General features: G+C 41.7%; 1 protein-coding gene across 1 annotated transcript in view; it reads left to right on the forward strand.

Moving 5' to 3' along the window:
- ZNF582 (zinc finger protein 582) overlaps nt 1-22734 on the forward strand; it is a 34851-nt gene that overhangs the window by 5158 nt on the left and 6959 nt on the right. The window contains 3 exon segments of the mRNA XM_040633774.1: nt 5475-6588; nt 14581-14665; nt 15181-15322. Of these exon segments, the coding sequence (XP_040489708.1) occupies nt 5475-6588; nt 14581-14665; nt 15181-15322 (1341 nt within the window).

Below are 22734 nucleotides of genomic sequence, written 5' to 3' on the forward strand. Positions count from 1 at the left end.
TGTTTTTCATATATGGCAAAAGCCATTCATATCTTGAGATTTAATTTTGTAGTTAACCCAGCTTACTGAATTTTCTTATTATTTATAACAGTTTTTTATGTAATACTCTTGAGCTTTCCAAGTAGTCGTATCATCTGCAAGTGGTGATAATCTTTTTGCATTTTTATAGCTCTTGGGTTTTTTTCCTTTTGCCTGATTAGGAAACTGATTATGTAGTACCCCGAACAACATTAACGGGGGTAGTTTACCTCCTAATCTTGTTCTTGACCTGAATAGGAATGTTTTTTGTGTCTTCTCAGGAAGCATAATTTCACATTTAGGAATGAAATAGAGATATTTTATTTGGTTAAAGCAGCAACCACGTTTTCATATTAAGTTTCCTTTTTGTAGTCTATGAAGTCTGGTATGAATAGATTTCCTAATGCTGAACTCCTAATACTGAATACTGAATCTAAACATTCAGATGTTGCATTTCTCAAGTCAGTTGTGATAATTTGTATTTTTCCTGGAAAATGCTCTTTTTAATTAAAAAAAAAATCACTGTAAAATATACATAACAAAATTCACCTTTTTAGCCATTTTAAAGTGTTTCGTAAATTGGCATTTAGTACGTTCACAGTGTTGTGCAATATTACCATTATCTAGTTTCAGAATATTGTTATCACTGTGTGGTTTTTCACCCCTGTTTTCTGGCATACTGCTCTTCAAACCCTTGGAGTCCCTGAGGTAATAAGTCTTGTATGCTGATGCGATGACTGTGGCTGGGGGCTGCTGGATAGCTTCAGGATGGGGGCTGGTTGAGAGAGAAACCAATTACGAATTTAGAGGGTTGGAACTCTCAGCTCCATCCCCCAAACTCTGGAGGGACTGGCGGTTGACTGAATCACCAAAGGGCAGTGACTTAATCAATCTTGCCTGTGTAATGAAGCTTCCATAAAAAAAATCCCTCAAGTACAGGGTTTGGAGAGTTTCTGGGTTGGCGAACACGTGGAGGTGCTGGGAGGGTGGTGTTCCTGGAGAGGGTGTAGCATCTCCACACCCCTCCCCCTACATCTTGTCCTCTGCATTTCTTTCGTCTGACTGATACTGATATATCCTCTGTAGTAAACTGGTAATCTAGTAAGTAGACCGTTTTCCTGAATTCTGTAAGCCATTCTGTCAAATGATTGAACCCCAGAAGGGATTGTGGGAACCTCCAGTTTATTGGGGTGGGGGGTGAAGGGAGCAGAGGTAGTCTGTGGCCTGAGCCCTTAACCTGTGGGATCTGATGCTGTCTGCAGAAAGACATTATGAAAATTGACTTAAATCTGTAGGACCCCCAATCAGTATCCAACAGAGTTGGAAAATTGCTTGGTGTGAGGGAGAAACCAACACACATTTTGTCACCAGAAGGGTCAGAAGGGAAGTAGGGATAGTGGAGTTTTGTTGAGAGGTGTGTTTAGTGTGTTTTTCCTAAGCACACCCCAGAGGAGAGCCCATACTCATTCAGTAGTCACTCCTCATGGCCCTCTCCCCCCAGCCCCTGGCAGCTGGTAATCTGCTTTCTGTCTCCGTGGAATTGCTTACTATGGCTATTTCACATAAATGGAATCATATAATATGTGGCCTTTGGAGTCTGGCTTCTTTCACTTAGCATGATGTCCTTAAGGTTAATCCATGTTGTAACATGTGACAGGATTTCCTTCCATTTTAAGGCACACAATTTTTTTATCCATTCATCTGTCAGTGGACATTTGGGTGGTTTCCACCTCTTGGCTATTGTGAATAAAGTTGCAAGAAACATGGGTGTGCGGGTGTCTCTTTCAGATTCTTCCAGTTCTTTGGGATATATAATCAAGTGGAATTGCTTTACCATATGGTAATTCTATTTTTAATTTTTTTAGAACTCTCCATACTGGGTTTTGTTGTTGTTTTGTTTTGTTTTTTAGTAATCTACACCTAACATGGGGCTTGAACTCATGACCCTGAGATCAAGTGTTGCATGCTCTTCCAAGTGAGCCAGCTAGGTGCCCCTGCATACTGTTTTCTTTCTTTCTTTCTTCCTTCCTTTTTTTTTTTTTTTTTTAAACATTTATTTATTTATTTTTAGAGAGAGAAAGCTCATGTGAGAGCTGGTGGGAGGGGCAGAGTGAGACTCTTTCAAGCAGACTCCCTGCTGAGCAAGGAACCTCATGCAGGGCTTGATCTCGCAGCCCATGAGATCACGACCTGAGCCAAAATCCAAGAGTTGGACGCTTAACCAACTGAGCCACCCAGGCGCCCCTCCATACTGTGTCTGTAGTGATTGCACCATTTTACATTCCCACCATCAGGGCACAATGGTTCCAGTTTCTCCAAATCCTCATCAACACCTGTTGTTTTCTGTTTTGTTTTGTTTTGATAGTGGCCAACCTAATGGCTTTGCAGCATTATCTCATTAGAAGTTTGCTTTGCATTTCTCTAATGATTAGTGATGTTGAGGGTGTTTTCATATGCTTCTTGGCCATTTGTATACCTTCTTTGGAGAAATGTCTATTCAAGTCCTTTGCCAATTTTTTAATAAGGTAGTTTTTTTGTTGTTGAATTATAGGAGTTCTTTATATATCCTGGATAGTAACCCCTTATCAGATATATGATTTAGAAATATTTTCTCCTATTCTGAAGGTTTACTTTTTTTTCTTTTTTTACACTTTTTTGATTGTTTCCTTTGATGCACAAAAGTTTTTAAGTTTAACGTAGTCTCATTTGTCAGTTTTTGCTTTTGTTGCCTGGGCCTTTAATGCCATATCTAAGAAATCATCGCCAAATGCAACGTCATGAAGTTTTCCCCCTGTGCTTTCTTCTAGGAACATAACATTTTTAGGTCTTACATTTAGGTCTTTAATCCATTTTGAGTTAATTTTTGTATATGGTGTAAGGTAAGGGTCCTGCTTCATTCTTTCGGATATCCAGTTTCTTCAGAACCATTTGTTAAAGCGACTGGCCTTTCCTCACTGTGTTATCTTGGCATCCTGTTGAATGCGTGGGGGTTATTTCTGGGCTCTCTGTTCTGTTCCAGTTGTCATATATCTGCCTTCCTGCCACTACCACACTGTTTTGATTACTGTGGCTTTGCAGCATGTTTTGAAATCGGGAAGTGTGAGACCTCCAACTTTGTTCTTTGTTTTCAAGATTATTTTGGCTGTTGGGATCCCTTGAGGCCCATATGAGGAAATAAAATATCTTGATGCTAAGACTATATGTAAGATTTTTAGACCTATTTCTTCGGTTATCCAAAGCAGTGACTTCTAATGCTAAATAATTAACTTTAAAATACTCTGCCAGTCCCTGGCAGGAAAACATTGAGTTAATACAGAAGACGTCACTATTCTTGTTGCTATTTTGCAACTTTATAGGGAGTTGAACGGAAGCCAGAAGTCAGAAAATTACGCCTGTCAGTACCATTTCTGGATGCTTACAACACAGCGTATAATTAGGGGTGGCTTAATTTAGATGTGTGTAAAAGGGCTCGTGTAATAAACAATACTATACTGTGCCATAAATCAGTACAACTGTGTCAGGTGTCTGTGCGAGAGAAATGGAACAAGTGGTGGTCTGGAGAGAGGAGTGTTTTTAGTGGCATGTCCTTAGAGGCAGCCAGGGTTCTTCCCACATTGCCCAAAAAGCAAGTAATGTGCCTTACTACCAAATTTCCATTTGGGCAGAGTAAACTGTTCCCAAACTACCCTTCTCTTTCTGCCAAGCTGGCTTTAAGTTCCATGTTCCACTGCAGTCTTTTGGTTGTCCTTTACAGGACTGCAGGCAGGTGTTGCTAACCGTTGAGTAGGTCAACCACCAGTTCACAGGTTGCCATCATGATGGCTGTATTTGGAATCTGGCTTACCAGAATGGACAGACCACAGTGAAGAGACCCAAAACCTTCCTTCTGAACAACCAAACATGGTGTCTGAAACAATGTCTGTACTTTGCGTCCTCTTCACGTAGTCTTGTTTTACAGCTTCATGTGGACGCACTGTGGTTCCACTACAAGGTTTTGAGATGACAGCGGCCTCATTCCCACAAAATCTGGTATTTCTTTCATAGACTCTTCATCATATTTTGTTGTCAAACTAATCTTTTATTCTAGTAGTTTGTGCTTAATACTTTCACAAATAACCAAGTGAATCATGTTGTGTGATATGCCACCATATGAAGCGGACCTGCTCCAGTAAGGTCTTCTTTGGTCATCTGTTTGCTACCCTTTTTTTTTTTTTTTAAAGATTTTATTTATTTATTTGTTTGTCAGAGAAAGAGTGAGCACAAGTGGGGTGGGGGGCAGCAGGCAGAGGAAGAAGCAGGCTCCCTCCTGAGCAAGGAGCCTGATGCAGGACTCAATCCTAGGACTCTGGGATCATGACCGGAGCCGAAGGCAGATGCTTAACTGACTGAGCCACTCAGGCACCCCCCGTCTACTACACTTTATAACCACATTCAGAAGCACCCATTTGCTTTCCCCATAGTTCTTTGCATTAAGCTGTAACCAATTCTTTATTAGTCAAATGGGATTGGTGGCTGTGGTTACAATAAAACAGGCCACTGCAACTGAAATCGTGTACTAAGTAAAATCAGGATCAAATACACCGCTCGACTTTTCCTTGCAGTTTGAATAGGCAGCAAAGAATGTTGCTCTCAAGAAGCCGCCCTCATTAAGTTGGGGCCCAATCCTCTAAACAAGGAACAGGGCCCTTCTTTTTCCAAGGTCACATTTAGGCAACGGAAAGTTCCAGGAGAGACTGGCTTAGTAGACACTGGGTCTAAGTCATGGTATTCAGTTGCACTTCAGAGCTAGAAAGCATCACAACAGAACAGCACAGCTGTGTTATTAAAACTTCCAGTGGACAGGTGAGACCAGCGCCTCCGTCCCACCACCTCCCCTGGCAAGCAGGTGCACCATCCTGTGCCTCTGGTCAGATGAAGATCCAGCCACCCTTCCCCATCGTTTTTAAAAATCCGCTTTATTGAGGCAGGATTTGTATTCAATAAAATGCGTGCATTTTAAGTACAATATTTTGATGAGTACGGACAAATGTATACACTTGTGTAACCATCGCCACAGACTAGAGAACATTTTCATCACCCTGAAAAGTTCCCTTATTCTCCTTCCCACACAATTGTTCATATACCCAGCCCCAGGCAACCAATGATTCCTTCTGTCACTCTAGATTATATTTGTGTTTTCTAGGGGTTCATAGAAACACTCATTTTTAAAAAACATGGTTCAGAGGTGATTCTGATCCACACTAACATTTTAGAACTACTCTTATAACCTCCCTCTGACTACTTCATCTCAATGTACGGTATTTCCACTGTCTGTTGTACTTACTCATTTTCTAATTGCCTAGCTGCATTCAAGAGCTTATAGGTGTAATCATGAGTCTAAGTTTTCTGGTTTTCATTATAGAAGTTCCTTTTTCTGGAAAAGGAAAAAAACACGTACTTGCTTTTTTTCCCCCCAGTATTGGAGTCCAGGTGTGATACCAACGTACCGTCTCCAGAGCAGCACACTTATGAAATACAGTCGCCACGGTGGGAGATAATGGAAGGACTTACTAGTTGCGGTCTTGAGTGCTCAAGGTTCCAAGATGATTGGGAATGCAGAAGCCAGTTTGACAGACAGCAGGGAAATCCAGAGGGACATTTGAGTCAAGTGATCATCAGTCATGAAGAAATACCCACTTTAAACCAACAAGCATCATTTCCTTTTTATCAGAAGATTCATCCTGGAGAAAAACCCTATGAATATAACGAATGTAGAAAAGACTTCTGGCAGGAGGACTTCCTTATTAATCATCGAGGAATTCATGCCAATGAGAAACCCTATAAATGTAAGGAATGTGGCAAGGCCTTTAAATATGGCTCACGACTAATTCAACATGAGAATATTCATTCTGGCAAGAAACCCTATGAATGTAATGAATGTGGAAAGGCCTTCAATTCCGGTTCAAATTTCATACAACATCAGAGAGTTCATACTGGTGAGAAACCTTACGAATGTAAGGATTGTGCAAAGGCCTTTAGTCGAAGCTCACAGCTGATTGAACATCAACGAATTCATACTGGTGAGAAACCCTATCAATGTAAGGAATGTGGCAAGGCCTTCAATAGGATCTCACATCTTAAAGTACATTATAGAATTCATACTGGTGAAAAACCCTATGCGTGCAAGGAATGTGGGAAGACCTTTAGTCATCGGTCCCAGCTGATTCAACATCAGACTATTCACACAGGCAAGAAACTCTATGAATGTAAGGAATGTGGGAAGGCCTTTAATCAAGGCTCAACTCTTATTAGACATCAGAGAATCCATACTGGTGAGAAACCCTATGAATGCAAGGCATGTGGGAAGGCCTTTAGGGTGAGCTCACAACTTAAGCAACACCAGAGAATTCACACTGGAGAGAAACCCTACCAATGTAGGGTATGCGGTAGGGCTTTCAAACGGGTCTCACATCTTACTGTACATTACAGAATTCATACGGGCGAGAAGCCATATGAGTGTAAGGAATGTGGGAAGGCCTTCAGTCATTGCTCACAACTGATTCAACATCAGGTAATTCATGCTGAGGAAAAGCCCTGTGAATATAAGGAATGTGGGAGGACTTTACGTCATGATTCAACTACTGTTCAACATCAGAGAATGCATAATAGAGAAACACAAGTGAATATAGTAAATGTGGAAAAGCCTTCCATCAGCACTTATCCTTTACTAATCATCAGAGAATTTATGTTAGCAAGCAACCGTCTGAATGGAAGTAATGGGGAGAGCCCATTAGCCTAGGCTAGTCACAACTTAGTCCTCCTATTTTGGAGAAAGACTTGAAGAATGTAATGCAAATGGGAACGCCTTCATTCAAGCTATTCTTTATCCTAAGTCATAAGATTCATAATGAAAAATGTTACGGATATAAATTGTTTAGACCATGATTATCAAAAAGGCAAGAAAAGAATTTTGTCTCTAACACATTACGGGATCCCATTTTCTAACCACACCATGACAATTTTAACAACAGCCAAAAGTTTTAATTTTCTTGGCAATCAAAAAGAAAACCCAACCAGATTACTCTTGGTTTCAACTTTTTTTTTTTTTTAAGTAGGCACCACGCCCAATGTGGGCCTCAAACTCACAACCTTGAGGTCAAGAGTCACATGCTCTACCAACTGAGCCAGCCGGGCACCCCATTGTTCTTGGGTTAATAAAGAAATAAATCCTGCAATTTATCATGCATGGTAATGAAAAAGAATGACGAGAGATTTACGTTCCAGGAGTTGTAGGATGTGGCTGAAGTTACTCAGAAGAATTTTTATGGCTTTTAAATGCATGCAGAGCATGAAAACCATAAAGATGATTCTCAAATGTATTAAATGTACTATTCAAGAAGCCAGAAAAGACAATACCAAACACGGAAGTGATGAAAGAACAAATTGATACAAAATAAAAAGAGAAAATAACGAAATTAGAAAGTGGTTATCTTACAATAATCTCAGCTTTTATTTCTTCCTGACCCAAGAATAAACAAAATTTAAGATAATGCTGCTCAATTTCCATGTTGTTTTAGATTATCTTTCATCACTTCTGTCACAAACAGAAGGGGCTGGTTGCCTACATAGCGGCCATACCTGATTCCCCTTCCTACTGGCAGCGTCTGTGTCTTGCCTTAGACTCTGAAGATGATCAGATGCTAACTTTGCAGCCTCTTCCGCAGCTCAGGGTGGCTCACATGTTCCAGGGTAAGGCCAGTATGTTCTGGGGATCTGCAGGGGCTTCTGGGAAAGATTTTCCTCATTCAGAAGAGAGAGATCTATTAGGAAGACTCCCTCTCCTCTCATCTGCTTTTAAACATTCTCCTATGAGAACATAATGCCTGGAGCTGTTGTGGCCATGTTGGAACCAAAAGGAGAACACCAAGGACCTCAGAGAAGCTGACCCAGAGCTACCAAGCCAATTCTGGAACTGTCTCTGTGAAGCCTCGTTATGTAAGAAAAATAAACCTTTATTGCTGAAATTACTTTTAGTTGGATATTTTGTAAACTTGTAGCCAAAATCATCCTAAATTATGTAACTTCAAATCTTATTTTACTATGATTGGTAAATGTCACCTGAAAAATAACTTTTTTGAATTTGACATTTCTCTTGGTGGCTAAATACAGGATTGATTTTTGTATATATTCTGTAATGTTGAAAAAGAATATATATTCTGCTTTTCTTGGGTACAAGAGTCTGTTTAAGCCAGTGGATTTTAATGATAAAATTCTCCAGGTTCTTATATAATTTGGCACACTGGATCAGAATTTCCTAAAACGAATTTTTTAAACCAAAATCTTGAATTTTCAGAGATTTTTACTTTTTAATTTACATTGCTTGATTTTCAAAGACCTACAACTTAACCCCTGTTGATCATACTTTTTATCGTTATATAATATCCTATTGTGCCAGGTGTAGGGGTTGACAAACTAAATCTGGCCTGCTGCCTGTTTTATAAATAAAGCTTTATTGGAACACAGCCATGCTCATTTATTTACACATCGTCTACTGCTTTTGCACTACAACAGCAGAACTGAGTGTTTGCAACAAAAACTATATCCATAAAGTCTATATTGACTGGCCCTTTAGATAAAAGGTTTGCCAACCCTGGCCTAGTGTAATCCTTTTGGCATTTTATTTCCATACTGGGTAACGCTACTAACGACTTGTCTTTGTTTACCTGGTATATTTTTGTTCATCCCTTTATTCTCAACCACCGTCATTTCAGTTATTTCTTAAAACTGAAAGAAAACATAGAGCTGATTTTTAAAGATTCAAAATACGAAATTTTTATAAAATTCACATTTTGGCATAATTCAGCTTCATCTCTTTCGTTTTACATTGTATGTCCTATTTGTGGTGTTTTGGTCTTTCCCTTTCCTTATGTTGGCTGATCATGTCCCCTTTTGCTAAATTGGAACTTCCGACTGTGCTTAGGGTAGTGGTTATCTCCCCGTTCGTAATCATTATTTGGGCAGAATGAGAGCAGTATTTTACTTTCTCATCCACCATTGATTTCCTTTGCCAGTCTCCTCCAAGAAGAGAGCACTCGTGCTTTCTCTTTCCTGCACAGCTTATTCTTTCACATTTCCTCCATTTCACTAACGTAATATAAACTTAATCCAAAGCTTTTAGTTTCGCCCTTACTTCATTTATTTGATGCTTAGATTACTTAGTGCCAGACCCACTGAGGATTTCCATTTAGGGGCGCCTGGGTGGCACAGCGGTTAAGCGTCTGCCTTCGGCTCAGGGCGTGATCCCAGCGTTATGGGATCAAGCCCCGCATCAGGCTCCTCTGCTATGAGCCTGCTTCTTCCTCTCCCACTCCCCCTGCTTGTGTTCCCTCTCTCGCTGGCTGTCTCTGTCTCTGTCGAATAAATAAATAAAATCTTAAAAAAAAAAGATTTCCATTTAAATTTAAATATACTCATGTAGGGGAGCCTGGGTGGCTCAGTCAGTTAAGCATCTGCCTTCAGCTTAGGTCACGATCTCAGGGTCCTGGGACCAAGCCCCGCATCGGGCTCCCTGCTCAGCGGGGAGTCTGCTTCTCCCTCTCTGCAAGCTCTCAAATAAAATCTTTAAAAAATTTTTTAAAAATACTCAGGGAAAGTAACATTCATTGCTGGCCGCTGTTTTCGTCTTTTTTTCTCTGTCTTGTGGTGACAGTTTTATTTCAAATGCTATTTGGTTAGACTATTTTATTGAGTAGTTCTAATTCTCAACAAATGGTATATACATGGTATTCTCTGAATCCTTATATGTCCAGAAAGATTTCTTAGACCCTCACAAATTATACTTCTGTTTGGTAGAACCTTCTTGGATTACAGTTTTGTCTCAGTAATCTGATTTTTCTTACCTCATGTAGGTGTATTTGTTTCCTTTTGCTGCAGTAACAAGTTAATAAAAACAACACATTTATCGTTGGGAGGTCAGAAGTCTGAAATAGGTCTCACTGGGCCAAAACCAAGGTGTTGATGGGGACGTGTTCTCTTCTGGAGACTGGGAGGGAACCACTTTTTTAGCTTCTAGAGGCTGCCTGCACTCCTCGGTGTGGCCCCTTTCCGTCCTCAATGCTGCCATAGCTTGTTGACTCTTTCTCACGTTGCATCGTTCTGATACTGATTCTTTGGCCTCTTTCACCTTTAAGGATCCTTGTGATTATACTGGGCTCCTGTGGACAATCCAGGATAATCTTAAATTCAGCTAATTAACAATCCTAAATCTACCTGCAACCTAATTCCCCTTTGCTACTAACAACAGGTTCCTGGGGTTAGGACAGAGACATCTTTGGGGGGGTGTCATTCTGCCTACCATAGTAACTGCTTCTGTCCTGGCATTTGGCAAGAGTTTCTAGCCTTAGGATTCAGGAACTTAAGTAGATATGCTTAGATAGTCCCATGTCTTTTTTCTTTAGCTCAAGAAAATTTTCTTCTAAATATTAATTAGGACTTCTCAATTCTTCTATTTAATTCCTATTTTGAAACATAAAAATTAATTAATTAATTTATTTATTTATTTAAGAGTGCAAGCCTGCACACAAAGTGCAAGCAGGGGAAGGAGGAGGGGAGGGAAAAGATGCAGGGGTCAATCTCATGACCCTGAGATCATGACCTGAGCTAAAGATGCTTAACCGACTGAGCCACCCAGGTGTCTCAATTAAAATTATAATCATGCAGGGCATGTAACATGGGAGGAGCAGAATTTGGGGGTGGGGGACATTTCAGAAGTCTGTCCATATTGCTCAGTATTTTCATGAACACTGGAAGGCTGGCACAAGATGAGGGAAGAAGAGAATTGCGACCTGTCCTTCCAGGAGGCAAGCCTGACCTTTCATATTTTTTTCTTCCCTCCTTGGTTCTGCCTTCTCAGGACTCACCCTTCCCCAGGAGAGGAACCTGGAGGAGGATTCAATGGTCCTTGCTATTCTGAAAGCCATGGCCTAGGTGAGTCATGCTTTCTTTCTCCTTCCTCAAATTGTGCTCATTTTATGTGAATGTAGGAAAATTTCCTGGGATTTCCTGCCCAAGTCTCCCCCATGCACAAAAGGCTCAAACAGCCCTAAGCTCTTGCTAAGAATCCCTCTCTCTCTGACCTGGGTTCATGTGTTCACATCTCCTATGGACTCAGTTTTCCAGGAGCAAGAAATGCGTTGCTTCAGTGAAACATGAAAGACCTATGTGAAATATGATTGAATGGACTAATCAGTGTTTAAAGGAACCACACATAATAATGCTTTAATGGTCATCTACAGACCAGGGTTTCCCAGCTAGACAAGATGGGCAGTGGTGGTGGTTGGTCTCTGCTTTGGTCTGAATGTGTTCCCCCAATTCATATGTGATGGTATTTGGAGGTGGGACCTTTACCTAAGTGACTAGGTCAGGATGAATGGGATTAGTGTCCCTATAAGAGTCTCCAGAGCCATCCCTTTCCCTCTTCCACCACATGAGGATGTAATGTGAAGTTGGCCATCTGCAACCTGTGAGAGGGCCTTCACCAAAGCCCAGTCACGCTGCCACCTTGATCTTGGACTTCCAGCCTCCATAAACTGTAAGAAACAAACTTCTGTTGTAAATAAGCCACCCAAACTAGGATACTTTGTTACAGCAAACAGAACAGATGAAGATGGGTCTCAGCCTCAGGATGTAATGATAGTGCTTTTTCAGACCTTTTGAATTGGGGGTGGCGTTGGGAATTTGGTTATAGAATCTGAGACATTGCCCAGCAGTCCCTCCAGATGGATGACCCAAGGTCATATCTGATGGTGAGCCACATGTGTGGGTAGAGGGCCACATCTGTGTGAGCCTGGATTATCCCCCATCAGCATTCTGTTGCTCTGGAACAAGGAAAAATCACACCTGGGGATGGGCTGGGTGAGAGTAGCCAGAGTGCATGAGGGGCCGAAAATCATAAACCAGCAGAGCTAGGAATGTCCCTAAAGATACCTCAAGTGACCCAAAGTTAGAGAAAGGTAGAGTCACTTAGTGCAGTGTCACGGGAAAGTGTGCAGCTAATAAAAGTCAATCTGTATTACGGAAGTTGACGTAGTGAGGAAAGGTGACATTCAGACAGTGATGAACACAACTCTCAGAATTCCTAACAGAGGCTCTCTTAACCATTTTGCAATGATTCCAGGAAAAAGAAAAGTCTCTAGCTCAGGATTTCTCAAGCTCACTACTGGTATTTTAGGCTTAGAATTCTTCGTTGTGCTGTCTTATACGTTGGTGAACGGTGAGCAGCATCTCTGGTCTCTGCCCACTAGGGGCTAGTAGCATCCCCTCTCCCAGGGGTGCTAACCAGAATGTCTGCAGGTGTCGCCAGCTGTCTTCCGGGGGTGCTGAATTGCCCCTAAGAACCATTTCTCTCGTTTGAATTTTCCTGAAACATTATGAAAGCATTCACACACTTAAAAAATATATCACTGTTTCCATAGTCACTGCCTAATTTCTGAACAGAAGGAATAAAGGCAATTCAGACATACTAAGAAGTTGTACATTGAACTTCCACAGTTTAATTTATTGGGAAACCACTGAACTTGAGTTCTTTTTGTTCCTTGAAGTATCTTTTGATGGACATGTCTCCCTTTATGAAGGAAGTTGTGCTGCTCTCAATAGAAATATCAAGTCCGGCCCTTCCCTTGAATTGCCACAATTTCCTTGCCATGCTCGCTGGCTTCAGCTCTGCAACGTCCTTTTCATCCTTCTGTTTTTCTAGTCCTAAATACTTACTTCAATGGCACACACTCTCAGTTTGTTGTTTCAAGGGTCAGTGATGTTTAGGGATGTGGCGAGTCTTCTCAGGTTGAGTGGGGCAGGCCGGACCCTGCTAGGATTTGTGCAGAGATGGAATGCTGGAGAACTTGAGCAGCTTCATCTCTAGGTAGGATGTTAGTGCCCCTGGAAGGCTGAAATGTGGCCACTGGAGTACCTGCTGCCTTCGGTGTGAATTTCTGAGGCGCCTTTCAAGACTCTTGAGGGGGTGTCTCCGATATGAATTCTGCATGAATTTGTGACTCTGCTGCATTTCTTCTTGGGTACACAGGTTTTTCAGTTTCCAAACCAAATGTGATCTCCTTACTGGAACAAGGGAAGGAACCCCGGTTGGCAGAAAGAGATGTGACAGGAAGCCCGTGTGAGGTGAGTGAAGGATGATTAAGAAGGGCAGCGGCGCTGTAGGTAATGGCCCAGAAGGTCCCATCAGAGTCCCTAATGGTCACAACAGGGCAGTACTCCCATCAGCGTGAGCTCCTGGAGGGGCCTCTCCCGTACTCACACACAGCACTCCCTGTGCCTGTCTCCATTCAAAGAGGAAGGCGCTTTCTTTGAAGGACAACTTTACCTACCCAGGGAACATTATTTCTTCCCAGTTTCTCCCCCATTCTTTTTTTAATAGTAGGATCATTATTTCCATCCAAAACTGTTTCTAAAAATAGTTTATTTTGGTTACTGCCCAGTCATTTTTCCTTTGACGTGTTTTTCCAGATTCAGCTTTTGTACATTCTTTTTGGGGCCCTTTCCTTTTTTAGAGAGGGATGGGAAGGGGCAGAGAGAGAGAGAGAGAGAGAGAATCTTAAGCAGGCTCCATGCCCAGGGTAGAGCCTGACACAGGGCTCGATCTCACCACCCTGAGATCATGACCTGGGCTGAAACTAAGAGTTGGATGTTGAACTGACTGAGCCACCCAAGTGCCCCCACTCTCCTCTTTTCAGCCTCATCCCCACTGCCTCTGTAGTTTACCAATCTCGTTATTTTCCATTCTTTTTCTTCCAGTATTTCTTGTGTACAAATGAGCAGATACCTGTATATTTTCTTATATATCCTTTCTTATAGAAAAAGGGCCACATATTCTATGTATTCTTTTGCACTTAGCTTTTTTCACCCAAGAATATATCTTGGAAATTCCTTATAATTTCAAGATTTTCTTTGCATTCTCGTATGCAGCTGCATAACACTTTGTGTCGACGTACCCTAGTTTATTGAACCACTCTCCTATATGTGGGTGTTTAGACTGTTGTCAGTAGTTTAGAATTATGGTCATGCTGTAACGAATAGTCTTGTGCATATGTATTTTCACGTTGTTGGAAGTATATCATCAGGATAGATTCCTAGATGTGGGATTTTGGTAGGCAAGACTCATGCTTTGTAAATATCATACTAGGAAATTGCCTAACAAGTATTCCCAAGGGCTGTTTCATTTTCTAGAGGATTTGTACCCTTGTTTGACTTACTGTACACTATTAATTCGGACTTAGACTCATGCAGTTAGCTTGTTAACTTGGACATTGCTGGCCAGCAGAAAAAATAGCAGAAAATGCTGATTTTCAGACTCAGTATGACATTAACCAGCTTTTGATGTATTTCAGCATCTCTTTGTGCTTGTGCGTTCATTTATCGACTTCTCCTTTGAAGCAGCTTTGCTGTCATGCCGGTTCTTTATTAAGGAGTTAAATAATTCTGACCAACCCTATGAATGCAAGCAATATGGGAAGGCCTTCCATCACTGTCCTGATCTTCCTCAACATCATAGAATTCACACGGGGAAAGACCCTATGCATGTGAAGAATGTGGAAAGGCCTTTAGTCCTGTTTCACTCTTTACCCAACATCAGAGAATTCATACTGGTGAGAAAACTTGCGAATATAAGGATTGTTAAAAAAAAAAAAAAGCTGTAATTGGCTCTCAAAACTTAATGTACATCATAGAGCTCATAGTGGGGGGGGGGAATTCTATCAATATACTGAATGTGCAAAAGCTTTTAGTCACTTCTCATTAATTATTCAACATGAGAGAATTCATACTGGAGAAAAACCCTGACTGTAAGGAATACAGAAAGGCCTTTACAGGTATCCCACAACTTAATGAACATCAAATTATCCATACCAGTGAGAAGTCATATAAATGTAATGAACATGGAAAGGCCTTCAGTCATCATTCATATCTCCCTCAAATCAGAGGATCCATACTGGTGAGACACCTTATAAATATAAGGTTTGTAGGAAGGCCTTTATAAGCAGGGCTCACAACTTCATCATCACCAGAGAATTCAGACTAGTGAGAAACCATATAAATGTAATGAAAGTAATGAAAACTTTTAGTTGTATTTCACAATTTAATGAATATATTACCAACTATACTGGTGAGAACCCATATCAATGTACTGAATGTGGAAGAGCTTTTAGTCGCTTAACACTAGTTATTCAATGTCAGAAAGTTCATACTGGTGAAAAGCCCTATGTATGTAAGGAACGTGAGAAAGCCTTTGGTCAGTGTTCACAACTTAGTCAGCATCATTCTTTAGGTATGGAAGGCCTTCAGATACTGTCATCTTCCTCAACCTTACGGAATTCATGCTACAGAAAATTCCTATAAATAAGTGAAGGAAAGACTTCACTAGTTTTGTCTCTCAAGGAATGTTAAATAATTTATAATTATGTATAACCTTGTACAATGTGGAAATGCTTTTTGGTTCAACTCATGTTACATTTAACAGTGGATTCAGACCATCACATTCATCACTAAAGGCCACATTAAAATGGTAATGTAGAGAAGTTCCCCGATACCACCTATCAATTATTATTTATTGGAAAATTCACACTGGAAAGCAACCATGTAAGTGGAGAAATTTTGGAAACCCATTACCTTAAGCTAACTCTAATTTACATAAAAGGATGCACATGGGAAAGTAACCCTTTAAATGCCATATATGTGGGAATTTCTTTAGGCGTGAGGATCCTTTATTATTTTTAAAGATTTTATTTATTTGACAGCACAAGCAGGGAAAGTGCCAGGGGGAGAGCAGGAAGCAGACCCCCACTGCTGAGCAGGGAGCCCAATGGGGGGCTCGATCCCAGGACCCCAGGACCATGACCCGAGACAAAGGCAGCTTAACCGACTGAGCCACCCAGGTACCCCTAATTGTGAATAATTATGTGTGAAAGAGATTTCTAATACATGAACATTATTCCTTCCCAGTGTCATATTTTTATATTAATATACACTTTGACATGCTTACAAATGGTATACTAATTTAGTGTTTTTCAGTATTTATTCAATATTGTAATATAGTCCTTCCTTACAATTTTATGGATGCTAATGGGTATCATGGTATCTCATTGTGGTTTTAATCTGCATTTCCTTAATGACTAATGATACTGAGCGTGTTTTCATGGGCCTATTTGCCATTACTTAATCTTTAGTGAAGTATCTGCTCAAATCTGTTACCCATTTATAAATTGGTTTGTCTGCCTTCTTTTTAGTTTTGAGTGTTCTGTATATATTCCAATACAAGTACCTATTTGCATATGCGATATGTAAATAATTTTCTCTAGGCTGTTGTCTTTTCATTATCTTAGTTGTGTTTTTTGAGGGGTAGAAATTCTTAATGTTTTTAAATAGGCTCCACACCCAGTGCAGAGCCTAACATGGGGCCTGAACCTGTGACCCTGAGATCAAGACCTGAACTGAGATCAAGAGTCAGACACTCAGCCAACTGAGCCACTCAGGCACCCCAGAAATCCTGAATTTTGATGAGGTTATATTTACATTTTTACAGTTTATGGTGAAATATCAAAGAAATCTTTGCCTAACCGAAGGTCACAAATACTTTCTCCTGGAAGTTTTGTAGTTTTAGGTTTTACATTTAGCTCTATTTAGGAGTTAATTTTTATATATGGTGCAAGAGAGAGATCAAAGTTGTTGTTTTCATATAAATATCCTGTTGTTCCAGCACTAATTGAAAAAACACTTTTCGTTCTCTAATGAATTGCCCTTCCTTTTTTCCCCCAAATCAGTGGACATGCATGTACTGATTTATTTCTGGACTCTGTCTCATTAATCTCTTTTTCTGTCTCTATGCCAATAATTGTCTTGGTTACTGTAGCTTTTGCATTTCCCTGTGAATTGTGGAATCAGCTTGTTGAATTCTATTTTAAAGCCTACAGGGATTTTGATTGAGATGGTGCTGAACATATAAATGAATTTTGGTGAGAAGTGATGTCTTAATAATGAGATTTCCAATGCATGAACGTAACATACCTATTTCTTCAATATTTCTCTCAACTGTGTTTTGTAGTTCTTAGTGTACAGATTAAGTACTTCATATTTTTGGTGCTATTAGTGGTATTTTAGTATCAATTTTGAATTTTTCAGTGCTAGTATATAGAAATGTGATTGGTTTTTATATACTCATAATGTTCAACCTTGCCAAACTCACTTAGCTCTAAAGTAACTTTCTGTATAATACATAGGACTTTCTACATGATCATGCCATCTACAAATAGTTTTACTGCTTCCTTTCCAATCTGCCTTCTGTTTTTTCCTCACCTTATTGCACTGGTGAAAACCTCCAGGACAATGTTTAATACAAGCAGTGAGAGCAGACTTCCTTGTCTTTTTCTTAATCTTAGGAGATAAGCATCCACAAATATGATGTTGGCTATACACTGTTTTAGTCGGCTTGAGTGACTATGACAACATGCCTGACTGAGTGGCTTAAAAAACAAACGTTTCTCACAGTTGTGGAGTTGGTAAGTCCAAGATCAAGGTGCCAGCAGATGTGGTGTCTGATGAGCCAGGTCCTACGCTCTTTTGCTGTCTAAATCCATCTCCTCTTGTAGTAGGCCTTGGAGTTGTACATATGACTTTCTTGTTTCTCCTCCTATCAGCTAATCCATCCTGGATTCTCTGCTATCCATAGGCAATCCATTTCTCCCGTTCCTAGGGCTCTATCACCAGAGTATGTGGTGTGTATGTATATATGGGAATGAAATACACATTCATCTCAGGTCCTGAGTTTCATCTACTGAAACCCGGTTACACATTTCCAGCTTATGGTTCAAGCTACAGCTCAACTCTAAATGATTCCTTAATAAATGCATCACAAATGTGCTTCATTTCCTCTCTTTCTATCAACTTAAGTATCACCAAGATTCAAAACTAAAACTATATTCACTCTTAGACATCAAAACAACCAATTTAGGTCCTTCTAATGAAACTTTCTGGTTTGCGCAGATAATGGAAGCAAGTCTTAGTTCCTGCACTCAAAAGTAAAACTGAAAGTTTCTATACTTTTATTTTTTAAAAAGATTTTATTTGAGAGAGCGAGCATGCGAGAGAGCACAATCGGGGGAGCAGCAGAGGGAGAGGGAGAAGCAGGTTACCTGATGAGCAGGGAGCCCGACGTGGGGCTCGGTCCCCTGAGCCAAGGGCAGGTGCTTAATGACTGAGCCACCCAGGTGCCCCAAAAGTTTCTATACTTTTAAACAAACTCAGGAAAGAATTAACATAGCAAGCCTGGGAATGCTCTCCTTAGAAAGTCCTGCTTACAAAGTTGGCCCTCGATGTTCTCTAGCAACTTGGTTTTGGGGAGAATTCCTGCCATTCCTAGCCTAAAAGTGTCTCCCTGCACCTACATTATTTGTGTGAATGTAGCTTATGCAAAATACCTATCATATAAGACTCTGGAATTTTAGCATGTGCTAAAATAGGCAGAGAGAACCTTTGTGACCAGCTTCCAATAAAACCCTTGGGCAGTGAATCTCTATTGCTGTCCAGCCAACATCTCATACATATGTTACAACTTTTGCCTATTAGAATTCAGCACATCCTGTGTGACGCTTGTACCTAGTTTCCTCCAGACTTTGCCCCATGAGCCTTTTCTCTTTGCCGATTTTGCTTTTTATCCTTTGCTAAAATAAATCTTAGCTGTTGTGCAGTAAAGAGTTTAATCTTTCCCAAAGAGATCTAGCCCTAGCCCTCGGCTCCTGGGAGGTAATCTGACTCCTTGAAATGTCATGCCTGATAAAAGTATCTCTGTTTGTGTAGGAAACTTGATCCACAGAGATAGTCAAACAATGTGATTGATTGGGGCTTTGTATCATCACATCAGTGTGACCTCCATAGGGCCTAGAGACTGAGGTGAGCCACATAAGCAACCCACCATATCTTTGACAGTGCCCCAATAAAGAGTGGATGCCTGAGGTCAGGTAACCTTCTCTGGATGGCCATATTCTGCATATCATCACATGCTGTTACTGGGAGGAATTTATACTTTCCATGACTCCACTGTTGTAGGACAAGTGGAAGCCTTGCATCTACAATTCTCCTGAACTCTGCCCCATCAGTCTCTTCACTTGGCTGATTTTAATATGTATCCTTTCATAAACGATAACCATGAGTAGAAGGTTTTTTAAATTAAGTTCTGAGTCCTTCTAGTGAATTATCAAACCTGAGGGTGATCTTGGGGATCCCTGAATGTACAATTTGTACCAGAAATGAGGGTGCTCTTCGGGACTACTCCCTAACTTTGCAGATGTGAGTGTAACTTTATGCTGAGTCCTGTGACGACTACTAGTGAGTCATCAAACCTGGAGGTCATCTTGGGGACCTGTAACACTTGGCCAGTTTTTAAAGAAGAATAAATGTTTGTTAGTGAATAACTGATCAATTAATACATCCATTTGGACAATCAGACAACTATACAGGTCATTTTACAATAAAGAAAAAGTAGTAGCAAAGAGTATGTTTCATAAAAATATAGAGCCTTATACAAGACCAAAGAAATAAGGATGAGCTGGTCAGGAACAGGATCAGGAGTTAAAAAGAACCTTACCAAAGATTAATGAAGAAAGACACACCTATAGTTTCTGAGGCTGTAGGCATTTATAAAGGTCGATATGAACGTTGGGTAATCGCAGAAGATGGCTAGTATTCCTGTAAGAACTCAAATTCAAGAAGCCTCAATTTCTGCATATGCTTCAAACATCTGAAAAGAGCATCTTTCATATCCTAAAGGGGCTGCCCTCTACAATCAGCTGGCCTGTGGTATTCATGGCTTACCCCTACCTGGTTCCTCTTATGCTTCTGGCATTGGGCCTCTCATCTCNNNTTTCCCTATCATGCAGGGCAGTTTCCCATCTAATAGTGAAACTACATCAGACTGATAAATGAAAGACCTATGAAAATAGTGAGAAAGAATTGGCCATGCTGTTGTTACTTAAGTGTTTTGACACAGCCACATTGTAATAAGGACAGAGGCCATTATAAAACAAGAAAAGTCTTGGTAAATATCTGGCAGATGGGATAAAGAAAGCTGCTCACCAGAGCCTCACCAAAGATTCCCAGTAGAACAGGAAGACACATCCAAGATCAGATGCTGAATTAAGGATTGGATGCACTTACCCACCCAAATCAAATACTGATAATTCTCCAACATCACAGTAACGTACAAGTCTCTTTGAGCAGGGTTCAGTAATGCCCATTCTTCCTTGGAGAAGCCAATGACCACATCTTTGAACTTCACTGATCCCTGAAATGACACACACTTTCTTAAAAGAGCCTAATTAAATAACAGGAAATTGGGAGGCATGGAAAGGTGATCAGAAATCTGTGTCTCTTAAGAGCAGCTTAGCTAAATCACTAAAGGGCAATACTGTGACATACTATCTGTTCATTAAAATTCGGGTGCAGAAAAATATTTAATGATAAGGGAAAAGTTCAAGATAAACAGGGTGATTAAAAAGAACTGAATACCTACCACAGTTGTTTCTAGAATCCTACATATGCATAATATGAACACACCCAGACTCTGCTGAAAGCCACTTGTGATCAATTCTACTTTAGGCAATCTAAAGCGGATTATGTTTAGTGGATCCCCAGGAAGACTATCAGGTTAATTTACTCTTTTTGCCAAAATGAAATGCAGTCTCCCTTTCCTTGAATCTGGGTTGGGCTTCCAACTTGCTTTAATCAACAGAATGTGACAGAAGCGACACCGTGCCAGCTCCAGGTCAGAAACTAAGAAGGCTGTTTTACCCTCATGGAAGCTCAGGGAAGGAGTCCAGCCATCCCACTGGAAAGGCCAGTAAGAGGCCAAATTAAGAGGGACAGGTTCTGAGACTACACAAAATAAAGAGATGGCCTGAAAGTCTTCCTTTCCAACAGTCCGTAGATACCGACGGACATATAGGACTTCCCGTTAGGTACCACACTTTGAATGAAGAGGCCATCTAGAGTATTCCAAGCCAGCAGGTATCAAATAACAGGTAAATCATTCCTATCCTGCCCAGTTTGAACTCCTCAGCCCCAGAAACATATGAAATAATAAAACGGTCCTTGCTCTAGCAACTACTACATTTTAGGTAGAGTTTGTTATGTAGCAACAAACGTTGAAGACATTTAAAAAGAAAACCTCTGGCCCCAAATGGTGTCACTTAGGCTAAGTCACCAAATCGGGGCTTAATAACTAACTTAAATGCACTTTCCTCCTCTCCCAGAAATGTAGTCTTGACCTGTCAGGCAGGAACTTTCTGGTCACCACCAGTAATCTGTCACATGGGCCCTCTATCCCCCAAAGGAAGAAGAGATAATCCACCTAATAAGACCTCCTGCCCTTCCCCCAAAGGAGGATGACCCTGCCTGGAACAACCCTTTCTTTTCCTTTGCTAATAACTTTCTCAACCCACCCCCCCTTCCAATAAAAACCTTCCATATTGTAGCGCTCCTCAGTGCTCCCTGTACTCGCTAGTTTGCTGCCAGATTCATGAATCGTTTAACAAGGTCAATTAGATCTTCAATCTCCTCGGTCGAATTTTGTTTTTCAACAGTGCCTCCGAAACTGGAGCGGACGTGTCCCCTCATCCGCCTCCATCCGAGCCTGCCACAGGAGCAAGGAGTTCCGTTCCACCTTCCGCTGCTTACGGAGAACGAGTCAGGGAAGGGCAGAGGATGCCGAGCTTATAGCTTAGTCTTCCTTTCCAACAGTCCGAGGCTTCGTTAAATCCTCACAACGATGGTTCACCGTGGTTTCAATCAGCTGTAACTGCCCCGCACGGTCCTCTCCACGTACACGTCCACCGCACCGTCTGCTTGGACCAGTATCACAGAAAGTCAACACTTAGGACATTTTACGGTACTGAACATGGAATGAAAGGATCTGAGCCCCGGCCGCCCCGCCCAAGCTTCATACCGGTCCTGGCAACACGCGGGGGTGGTGAAACCACCACCAAGCGAGGAGAAGTCATGCACCCCACCAAGGTCTCCCAGGTTCCGGGCCGACCGGAAGTATCCCTTCACAACCTGGCAACGCCCTCGTGCCGCGGTGGCTTCTGGGTGTCCTCTAAGCCGCGGTGTGCGCATGCGTGTTTCCACGGCCGTGGTCCCTGACTCAGGAACGCGCCGCGGTTCTGGCCAGCCAGAGGCTGACCTTCAGTAGTGAGGGGCTGATGTAGAGCCGGGAATGCCTGGGCTGGTAAACGAGCCAGAAGTCCTTATCCAAAAAAAGCGTGGTCTCCTCTCCCCGTGTCTCGGGGCTGGCATGGGTGGAAAGAAAAGTTTTCGCGGAGGAGAACGCGCGTGCGTACTGGCGACAGCAGAGGCGGGGCCTCGGGTCACTGCGTCTCCGGGGTGTGCGCTGGGAGGGAACACGCATGCGTGCGGTAGTGGGGTGGTGCGGGGGGTGTTGCTGCGCAGGCGGTCGGAGTACCACGCAGTTGCTCGCAGGAGTGGTAAAGGAGTTCTGGAGTCGCAGGTAGGGCCTTCGGCGGCTGTGGGGCAGGCACTCTGGGGGACCGTCGGAGTGACGGGTACGGGTGGTTGCTGAGGGGTGTGGGACCGGGGGTCCACGCGCTGGGTGGCTCTCCGTGTGGCCGCGGAGGCGCCAGTGTGGGTGTTGCGGGGACCACTTTTGGAGCTCCAGAGACG

This window comes from Ursus maritimus, unplaced genomic scaffold (genome assembly GCF_017311325.1).
Source record: "Ursus maritimus isolate PB19 unplaced genomic scaffold, ASM1731132v1 scaffold_19, whole genome shotgun sequence".
Lineage (NCBI taxonomy): Eukaryota > Metazoa > Chordata > Mammalia > Carnivora > Ursidae > Ursus > Ursus maritimus.